Source organism: Aplidium turbinatum, chromosome 4, assembly GCF_918807975.1.
Source record: "Aplidium turbinatum chromosome 4, kaAplTurb1.1, whole genome shotgun sequence".
In the NCBI taxonomy this organism is placed as follows: domain Eukaryota; kingdom Metazoa; phylum Chordata; class Ascidiacea; order Aplousobranchia; family Polyclinidae; genus Aplidium; species Aplidium turbinatum.
Window position 1 is genome coordinate 39,770,965 of NC_137475.1, and position 11,523 is coordinate 39,782,487.

An 11,523-nucleotide genomic window follows, 5' to 3' on the forward strand; every position below is an offset into this window, starting at 1 on the left:
AAATGTTTCACTACATGTAAAGTAGCCACTTTGCTTGCACTCCTTCAGATAGAACTAATCTGAACTCATAAATTTTTCTTAGTGTCATCACAAGAGCCTTTCTATGACGCAAAATATTACCAGAAAAGGGATTAAAATTTTTCTCTTTTTATTTTGCCAAATTATTTAGCGCTTAACCACCAACACTGCAATTGAAAATGCCTCGCAGCGATAGTGCTGGATCGTCCCATTGTCGTCGAAGAAGACAGATGCTACTTTTCGGGAAATGCGTTTGTTTTGGCTTTTTGGCGCTATTGTCATGGATTATTATTATTCTGATTCTAGGATTTTTTGTCAATTTAAAATGTGCTAGAATCATGTCTTACTATGCCATTTTTATACAAGCAGTTACTTTCAAAGTCAACTATGATGACATGAACGACTCCAGACAATACGGAAGAAGTAGAATAACAGAGGAAATTCTTCATTTTCTCACTTTAATGGGAGGTGGACCTGCTACTGCAATAGCTATGTTATATTTGGATCACAAAAGTGCGAATTCCCATTTCCAAAAAGAATTTCTTTCTAAGTGTCTCACCTCAATTTTAGTTATGATCCTAATGGGATTATTTTGCAAAAGATTTGTGTACGCTTTTTGCATAGTATGTGACCATATCACCAACAAATTACTAAATTATCAGGACGATCTTTATGGATATTAAACCATGAACTTTGAATGGATAGCGGATAAGACAGCGAAACAGTTAGAAAATACACAATTCGTCTAATTCAAAGACAAAGGTCAGTCTCTTGTGAAGTGAATTAGAGTGATTGTGGCTAAGCGAGGCCCATGTATACTCACTTGGCCTCCTGCATGACCACCGAGGCCCAGCCTGGTCGAAACACCCAGCTACTGCTTATCCAATTAGTAATTTAGTCCATTTAGTACTGATTTTACTTTTTTAACATCTGCAGACGTTGAATCAATGCAAAAACGATTAATTTGCTGGCTGGGCGCTTGGTCTGGAGCCACTGAGCACACGTAAAACCCCTAAAGAAAACCTAATTGCACAACAGCGATGTTGTCGCCTATTAAAAAACCTATTGTTTGCGTACCACAAATAGAAAAATAGTAGTTTACGTACCACAAATAAAAAGTATATTAATTGATATTAAAACAAAACTTTACAGGTTGGGGCACTTGAGTTCGATTCCTAAATCTTTGCATGCTCCACATTTCGGTGGAGTGTTGTTCTTTCAGATTGTTTGTGCTCTCTCGCCGCGTCAATCCTTTGTACCCGTGCGCTGTTGATGCGAATAAAACAGTTTAACACTGAGCTGTGTTTTCTCTCATGATGGTTTGTAATACTTGAATAACTCATTTCTTTCCATTTTCTGTTGACTGCAAATACAAATGTTGCATTTTCATTAGTTTATTTATCACAAAAGAAAATTATCACCACTTTGCTTAAAGCTCTTCCTTATACGTATGGGGATAAGGAGTCTTAAGCCGATGCTTGTTCTTCTTGATGAGTTGCTTGATTGCTTCATCATCAAATCCTTCCTCCTGTAAGCAAACAAAACTTAAGTGGAACATTAAACAAAACTTTAGGAGCTTTATTTAGGAACATTAGAGCAAAAATACATCTCACTTAGTCATAACTTTTTAGTTTAACTTTTGAGTTTTGTTTTTCAGTGCTCTTTTTGCATACCGTAGTCATTAGGTACGATATTTTGATTACATAGAACTACCATATCTTTGTTAAATCAACCAAAACGTTTAAATTTAACTTTTTATAAAGTGTTTTGATTAATTGCCGAGTTGTGGATTTCTCATATCATAGGCTATTGTCACTTCCCGTAATTATAACTTTAAACATTTTCAGATTGCTGAATTTCCTTACTAATGGAATATCTCAATTTCGTTGTGAGCCTGTAAAGCTATGTTCTAAAGTCTAAACTATAGCGATCTATATACATAGGCCTTAACAGCGTGCAAATAGGAGACCAGACTGAAGGCAGCTGTAATCTCGATATTGAACTTTAAGCTCAATTTACTTTATATTTCTTTGAAATGATAGTTTTGAAAATTCAAATTGCTAAAATATGATCACTGAATTTTAAATCATTGCAAAACGCCTAGTTTTATGTTTAAAATTGACTAATTTTTCTCAATTACCAGTGTTGCCAGACGCTTTTTGGATATCCAGCACAAGGGCTAAAATGCAGTCCTTTATGTAAATGGTAACAATAGCACAAAATCAAACAAAATACACACAAAGACTGTGGTTGTTAACTAATACTGAAACTATCAACTTATACCAGCAATTTTGGCTACTACCAGATCGGTCCTTATTCAAATTTTAAGCTGCACGTTGTCATAGCCTGTTGTTCACGAAATTATGGCCAAGTTATCTGTCTTCGTATTGTGACATGGATTGTCGCGCAATCGTGACGTCATCATTGCGATGCACTGTCACGCTTGAGCGACAATCTCTCATCATTCTTTCTCTAATTTTCTAACTTGTGTTATCCAAACGTGCTTCGTCTTCCTTTTACGATGTGTGAATCTAACGAACGGACGTAATTAAGAGTGTGAAGTGACTATTCCACATCACAATTGAACCAGTCTCTTTTGACAATATACCATCTTAACTCAACACATGTAGAAGTAGTGGAACTTGAGTAAAAGGTTAGAAAGAAGACAGGTTGGGTAACAGTTAATGCATAGCTGTTACCAGAAAGAAAGAACATCTTCAATTGTGTGGCTCTGGTCATTTCAATCGTGAGTCTGTAGAAGCAGATCTTTAATTGTGTTACGCTGGTCACTTCAATAGTGAAGCTACAAGAATTGTTTTTTGCTGGTGTTGTAAAACGCATATTGCTGGCCAACCGAAGCGGCCAAAGAACAGCAATCGAAAAGCGAAACCAGATCTCCAGCTAGAGAAGTCACTAATTCTGCTGTGGGGTAGTATAAGCACGGTTACTTTATACTGCCTGAAGCGGCTGGGGAACGGTCACCAGACCAACAATCCTTCAACGATCGAACTGTCCGAGGAGAGCAAGAAACTGTGATATTCCACCGACCACAAGACGAAGCGCGCGACGCCATTTTGAAACTGGACCACGTGGACAAAGGGTGCGACGCTTCTCGTAAGGGCAGTGGTGCGAGGACTATTTCCTGCCTCTGGTCAGTGTGCTACTTAATTTGATTGTGTATGTTATCAAGCTTTTATAGCAAATTTGTGTAGGCTACCGGTACTGATATTTAGTAGTGAGGGATTAATTTGTTGATTACCGTACATTAATCTATTTAATAAGTTACTGAAATAACTATGAGTGCCGCTTCCCTTGAGGACTGTCTGTGGGTCTCGGGCGGGCTGGGGAGTGTACAGGGGCCGGTCCGCCGCTCTTTGGTGGGGCGAGGTGGATCTGTCGCGGAGAGTGGGGCCACCGTAGCGCGGCTTCCGGTGAGTGGACCAGTAGTACAATCACAACTGCCCTCAGAGGTCGGTAGAGAGGAGGTTCACCAGGAAGTGTTAGGGCTACAGAATGACAGGGAAGCCCGTCAACGAAGGCGTCAGCTACTTAGTGACATCAGTGCGGCCACGAGACAGCTTGGGGAACTAAGAAGCAGAGACGAAGTGATAGAATTTGAATCACAGCATGTCAAGGCTCTAGATTGGAGGGTTAGAGACTTTTGTGCCATTACGCAGAAAGAGGACTCCGAACCTCGAGTCGCCCCCGAGTTTGAAATGTTGGTGAGGAGATGTAAAGAACGATGGGAGGAGCTAACAGACTCGCCCCCAGTAAATTCAGCTTCCCTGCCAAACATAACCATTGGGGTCCCTCCCTCATCTGCAGGGAAAAGCAGAAGGTCTGCGCATATTTTAGCTCAGATTGATCTGGAAACTCAATTAGAACAGATTCAAATTGAGAACCGCTTAGATGAGGCGCGAGAGACAAGGAAATTGAAGGAGGCCCGAGAACAGGAAGCCCGAGAAGAGCGTAAGCTGGCCAGAGAGCTTAGGGAGTTACAAGTACGTGCAAGCTTGCAGAAGCAGATGGCCATGTCGGAATGCTATACAGAGAAAACACATAGCTTGAGGAGTTATCGCACGCGGGATTCCAAGACGAGCGCCCAGGTGAAAGATGGTCCCCATCTCAAGGAAAGCGAGAAACCAAAAAAAGCCCCTTACTCAGTGTTGTCTAAATTCTGTGCCCATATGGAGGCTGCTAACAAAGCAGACAAGTTAATGGCCCCTAGCTTAAATGTACCTGTTTATGAGAGACCTATTAGACCTCCGCCAGGATTTACTGATACTACTAGGTATATCCCTAAGGGTAGTGCAGTCCATGATGGGTATTATGGCTTACCCCTGCATGAAAGTGACGTGATGGCAAGGAGAGAACAGCAACCGCCCCTAGCCTACGACGGAGCGTGCGAAAAGGCGTCAAGGAAGGACTATCTTGACATGGCCTCGCTCATAAAATATGACGGGTTTTCTATGCCCTTTATTGATTTTAAAAACGAGATAAATGCTTTGTTAGAAAAATGCCCATATGAGGATATGAGACTGAGCTTGATTAGAGCAGCATGTATTAAAACTGCTGCTCAAGACATAAGCTTGGTGATCAGTAGCACCCCAGGTTACAACGAAGCAATGCGTGCTAATATGGCATTGGAGCATTTGTCTTTAAGATTTTCTGTTCGCGGCGGTTTTAATTCTGAGGCTTGTGTTAAAAGTATCCGATTTGGGCCGCGTGTGTCGGGGGCTGACATTACTGGTTGGCGCAAGTTTCGGGCAGAATTACTAGATTGCCAAATATATGCGGCAGCATACAAGCGGTTGGACTACCTTGAAGGGAAATTTGTCTGTGATCTAGCTAAACGTTTGCCCGTTTATGCGCGTCAACGCTTCATTGATTTCTTAGGTGATAAATTTGGTTGTACGGCGGACCCTTCCTTTGATAGTTTGTTGCAGTTTGTTATTGCGGAAGAAAATGCGAAATCAACCGACTTTGGCGTTTGGTTAATGAGTGAGGACCATAAGTCGAGCAATAACCATTCTTTCGGTAAGTCGGAGAGTAAAAGGGACGCGGGTGCATTTCAAGTGAAACATACGGCGGCCAAGGTTGACGGCTATGGTAATATAAATTCCGCAACGTCAAAAACGAGTGTCTCGTTGTGTGAGTGTTGCCTTTCGTTTGGTGTGAATGTGGATCATGGTTTGGAGGTATGTCATCGTTTGCAGGGTATGACTGTGGCAAAGCGTGAAGAGTTTTTCTACAAACATTGGCTCTGTTATAATTGTGGAGGAAAGCATCGGGCTAGAGATTGTCGCTGTGCCATGAACTGTGATCAGTGTCAGGATGCTAACTATAAAACACCGAAGCATTTCGCTATGTTGCATGAATGGGTCGTTAATGATAGGCCAGCAAACAAACCAGTTCCAAAGAAGGTACGCGAGTCCGCTGTGGACAAAGTTGACAAGTCTGCGGTTAATAAAACTCGAGTTCAAGGTAGAGAAAAATCAGTCTCTTTGAGAAATGTGAAAGTGACACCATGTAAAGTTTTAAACCGAACAGTTGCTGTGAAGGTCATAAACCCGGCAACTGGCTTAGAAAAGTTGGTGTACTGTCAGCTTGATTATGGATCCCAGATAACGCTGGTATCAAAATCATTGTGTGCAGAGTTGGGTTTACAGCCCTATGAAAACATTTCCTTTACCATGAAAACATTAAACGGTGAGACGAAAGTTGATGCTGGTTTGGTCAAATTTGTGGTAAAATCGTTGTCGACTGGTGAGAGCTTTAACATAGATAATGTTGTTTGTTCGACGCCATGGAGCGATGACATTGAAACCTTGCCCCATAAGCAAGAATTGAGTGGTTACAGACATTTTGATGACATTAGTGTGTTTGAATTAGAAAATCGTCAGACTGTGGACATTTTGATAGGCGATGACTGTCCATTCTTGTTAACTGTGCTTGAAGAGCGAGTTGGTAAAACGTTGTATGAGCCGCACGCGATCAATACACCGTTGGGATGGCTAGCCGGTGGAGGGCGGTCTCCTCTCTGTTCGGACAGTCGTGTCACAGTCAGGAAAGTGCAGGTTCGCGATGATCTTGAGAACGTGAACTGGTTAAAACGTAAAAATTTGACGCGCGACTGCATTGCGGATGAATTAAGGCAGGAGTTAAAAGAGGCCACGCTGGCAGATTCGCGGCGTAGCATGTCACTCGCTGATAAGTTTTGGGGTCACTGGACAGATTTCTACCTACCTAAGTTGCGGGGTCGAAGAAAATGGAGAGACATCTGTCGCAATTTAGAACCCGGAGACTTGGTCCTCGTATGGGATATGAACGACCGACCCAAACGAGGGGACTACCGAGTCGGCAGAGTGGTTGAAATTTTACCGCAGCATCGAAAGGGTAAAGAGTTTGTGAGAAGGGTGAGGGTGGCTGTGGTAACATGGGACACTAACACAAAGAAGTCGCACGTTGAAACCGTGCTTCGTGATATTTCTTGCGTTGCTCCGGTAGAGGGCGCGCGGGCACGCACTGCTGTGCTCGCTCCAGTTGGTTCGGGCCCCCCAGATGGACGTTAAGGGACGTCACTCATAGAAAATGTGTTCACTTTTTTTATTAATGTTTAATTGTTTATGACTTGTGTGATGTATGATGCTTATGTTGGCTGTTTACAAATTAAATAGATACAGTCTGGCTGGAACCGTATGTATTTATCAAGTACATATTGTCACTTTGAGTTACGCCAATATCGCTTACAGCAAATTTGCTTGTGATACCTGTGACTAAGCTGAGCATCCTATTCATTCTTTCACATTTAATTTAGTATCTTCTTATGACAACTTTGTTTTGTATAACTTTAGGTGTATGGTGTGTTAGTACTGTAATGTCGTGTGAGCATGGTCCGTTTTAAATACCTTCAGACAGCAGTGCGGGACTACAGGTTCATCTACATGACTATGTCGTATGTATGTTATTTATACGACAATTTTATGCGGTATTGCAATTATGTTTAATGTGTGTTAGGTATGGCCAATGATGAGTAATTTCGTTTAGGTAAAAATAATCTTTTGGAAGATGGATATTGTAATATTCATCTTGGAGGCTGCTATGTTCACGAAATTATGGCCAAGTTATCTGTCTTCGTATTGTGACATGGATTGTCGCGCAATCGTGACGTCATCATTGCGATGCACTGTCACGCTTGAGCGACAATCTCTCATCATTCTTTCTCTAATTTTCTAACTTGTGTTATCCAAACGTGCTTCGTCTTCCTTTTACGATGTGTGAATCTAACGAACGGACGTAATTAAGAGTGTGAAGTGACTATTCCACATCACAATTGAACCAGTCTCTTTTGACAATATACCATCTTAACTCAACACATGTAGAAGTAGTGGAACTTGAGTAAAAGGTTAGAAAGAAGACAGGTTGGGTAACAGTTAATGCATAGCTGTTACCAGAAAGAAAGAACACCTGTGTATAAAAATCAAATTATAGCGTTTTATCTTTATAATGTTATTGGGTCACAAAGATAACTCTTTGTATTTTACTTTGCTCGTGCCATCTTCGTATTTATCATAATCGAGCCCCATGCAAGCGTAAGATTTTTCATGACAGAGCCAAGCGGAAAACTCCTTTTCTGGCAATGTCTTGATCTTTTCTTCCATTTCGTCTTCGTAGTGCTCTGTATAAAGCAAAACAAGCATGATAATATATTTTTATTCACTGATGAAATAATAAAATAGAATACTCAAAAATAAATTGGACAGTTTTCAACGTTTATTCAACCCAAATAGCTCTAGCCTATATTGCTTCGCAGTGACAGCGTATGCGTATGCACAGAACAATGACTTGATAAAAATTGTTTGACAAGCAGCGATGATATGAATCATTATCAGAATGAAATCATTAATGCTCCGTACACATGACTTGAGTTTTTCGAATAACGTGCAGTAAATGTTCAGTTGTAAAATGCAAAACTATATATATAATGATTTAAAAGAGGCAGTCAGGGCAGCACGACGGAAAGTTCGAAATTTACGATGCTCCGCGAGTGCTCATCACACTTTAAATTGGCAAGTGATTGATAATAACAATAATGTTATGGTTTATTGTCGCTCTACAACTGCTAAGGTCTTTTAGTGAAAGAAAGCTTAGGATGTCATCATATTATTACCCGACTTATCCTCAATGGTTTATGCAAAAATAAATAAAACACCATTTGTATGTTTATAAAACTCGCTACAAATTGTAACGTTTATAAAGTCTTTGGCATGACCCGACCTGGAATCGATCTCAGATCTACCAGAGTCGAAGGCGATAACCACGCGGCCACTGAGCTGGAGCACAACATGATATGTAGGCCTACAAAATGTCGATACAAAAGTATTTGCGGAAGGATTTTACCATCTAATTCTACTACTAACTAACCTATCAAATGGAAGCATGTTCGTTTGAGGGAAGAAAACTCCTTATTGCTCATTTCCCTTGTTTTTAGAAACTTTTCTTTGCACGGAGTCGAATGGAGCCAGTCTCCGTTTTCTTCATTGAAATGAAACATTGCTGTGAAAAAACAATGATTAAAACGTAGGCTATACATACTGAAAGACTAGTGAACAAAATGGTTTTCCGCCCGCGGGTATCTTTCCTTAGAGTCATCTGGCCCTTTCCCTTAAGTTGGTGACCTCTGCCATAGCACATAACAGGGCGGCGTGTTTATGTACAATGACGTAATAGTGGCCCCTGGTAGAACTTCTTTGTTGGGTTTTCTTTGCCTGACTTGCTCTTCTTTTCTATGAGCTACACGCATCAAGACAATGTTCCCCTCACGACCATCAGCACTCTTGATAACGCACCATGACCGATATTCCTACCAAGTTTTTATTGTACAAATCTTGAAAATACCAACTAAAAGATATATGGGCTGATAATCTAGCCTATTAGCCTGGTTATATGCTGTTGTTTTTGTATGTATTTGTTTTTTCCCTTTTTATCTTAATTTTTTCTGAATGTGTTACAACCGTGGCAATTTTCTTTTAACGTAACTGCTTAATTCGGTCTCACGTTCGCGTTTTGTCGCTTCTACCTTTTTCTAGACCTTTACTATGTTGATGTGTATTGTTTTCGCTGTGATGGTCAGAAATAAAAACAACTGAACTGAGCTGGATATGATTCAGAAACTATAGAACGAATCTACAATGATTCAACATTTCCTGAAGTTGGAGCAGTATCAATGAGAGATTGGGATGGTTTTGAGATTTCAAAATTGAATTCCACTGCCTCAGCTAGAAGAAGAACTCCTCAAGACTTCAAAGTTTCATTTCCGACACCAGCCCCCACCCAACCGGAATGCATTTGCCAAGGAAAGCCTGGGTGTCTCAAGTTGTATGTCTCAAGTCGTATGTGAGTGTTTTGTGGATTAGCTTCAATGAGCTTGACACCCTCCAAGGTGGTGCTTTACATGCACTGGTCCAATTTTGGGCCAGGCAAACATACTATACAGATATTCGGATAGATACGACATTCAAAGCAAAACATTTGATTTGAGAAATAAACTACTTTATAATCTAAACAATATACTTTCTGTTTCATTCAAACTAGTCCTTGAAATATGTTACGACTTTCCCTGGAAGAGATAAATTTACCCAGGGAGAAACAAGCCATTAACTTAAACTTATAATTTACAATACCTTTGACGAGTTCTTTACAGGCTCTGCAGTAGGGTTCTGAAATGAAAATATTAATGTGACAAGACAATGGATCCAAAGAAAAAATGCATGAAATACAAAGCGAACTAAGACTTTTAAATGACGAAAGTTAAGTAAAACTGGTTATAAACCGGTTTAAAACTGGTATAAAACTGGTTGTAAAACTGGTTATAAACCCTGGATAAATAAAACTGCAAACCTACTAATACCTGTAGAACTTTATCTAGTTCATTTGAATTACAGCTTTGAATGATAAAATGTGATGTAGTAATTAAATTAAAGCTTTTTACTTAAGAAAAAGTGTATATGAAATAATCTACTGTAGTTATTACAAAGAATACTTACTAACTTATTATAAAACTATTGCAGTCTTATGCATCTAAGCACATACATCGAAGTATACCAAATAGGCTAACCTTTTTCCATTCCGCTTGGCAAAATCAACTCTGAAGAAGAAACACCAATAAAGGCCACAGATAGGATCACTACTAAGTAGAAAACAGAAGACATAGGTGTGTTTTTTATAACCAATTTACTGACACTTAAACATAAAAACATTCAAGGAAACCTGAAGTGAGTTGTAATAAAACGTTCACCTTGTTGTAGCCTACCACAACCACAAACATGCAAAGCCAAATAACATTTCAGGATTTAACATGCTTATTTTAAACAGGCACAAAAACACCCCTTCTATACTTTCTAGCAGTTTTGTGCTTTTAATTGGTATGTGCAATGTCAAGGTTGTGTTGAGTCCGATAGCTACCTCGTAAGCAGATAAGCAGAAGATAGGCTAATAGGCAGTTGTTTGCCAGAGGTACCTCGTGTCAATTCTACAAACGTTTTCGTAGATTTGCTTATCATAGACCCTGCACTCGTCAATGGTAGGCACAGTAGAGTCCGATTAACCCAACTTTGTGTTTTTAGTTGTTTAACAATTTTTATCCTTTTTAGTTTAGTAACTTTTTGGTTTTGAAATATAGTCATTTCTATGCAAAAGCATTCTGTAAAGCTAAAATATTAGCAAAATACCCATTTAAAGTCAATTCATCAATACAATACAAAAATATACACTTTTCGTTATTACTACTATTCGATGCTTGCAATTGTTTGTCCACTTGTGAATACAATATTAACAAAGGCATTAGTTTGAATTTAACACGTACCAGAAGTGGGCATCCACCACTTTGAAAGTAGCGCACTCCTGCTCCTTTGAAAATCTCTAAAATTAATTCTCTTTGTTTCTAATTTAAATTGGAAAGTAGCATAAAAAGCCGCCCCGATGGTTTGACTGAAACAAATGTCTTGCTTCTCTGCTACCTTGGGGAAAAAGTAAGGTTGCTACTACAGATGCTGCTCTAACAAAATTTGGCGCCGCTATTCCCATCACGAAAGTAGCGCACAAATAGCGGCGCACATAATGGATGGAATTATTCCCGGCAACAACACTTCAACAATCGGAAAACTTACTCTGTCAATCTCGGTTTGGCCCTGCGTCAGAAGCTTCTATAAGTATGCTAAACTACAAGAGATAACCAATCAATGCTTTGTCAGTCTGAGGATAAAGATTCAATACCAATCAACCTACAAAAGTAGCGCGCTACAGCCCACCTCCAAAGATGGGTAAAATCACCAGTTTTGGTGATCAAAGATCAATATTACCAGATCTATAGAGCCAGCTCCAAACAGCGTTTTTGCAGACCTAGTTTGTCATTTGTGACATTTTCAATATTCAAAAATTGTAATACTGTATTTATATAGGTAGTACAACTACTGAAGCGGAAATACCTCGACGTGGCCTATATTT

At 39.8% G+C, this 11,523-nt stretch overlaps 1 protein-coding gene across 1 annotated transcript; it reads right to left on the reverse strand.

Annotated features, from left to right (window-relative positions):
* Positions 1–1,402: 1,402 nt before the first annotated feature.
* LOC145769297 (uncharacterized) lies at positions 1,403–10,283 on the reverse strand. The gene is made up of 5 exons (XM_082580885.1): positions 10,136–10,283; positions 9,702–9,737; positions 8,443–8,574; positions 7,563–7,696; positions 1,403–1,546 (listed from the first exon to the last, which is right to left on the reverse strand). The coding sequence occupies exons 1-5, from the start codon at positions 10,275–10,277 to the stop codon at positions 1,448–1,450; spliced, it is 543 nt and encodes a 180-aa protein (XP_082437011.1). The 5' UTR covers positions 10,278–10,283; the 3' UTR covers positions 1,403–1,447.
* Positions 10,284–11,523: the final 1,240 nt, after the last annotated feature.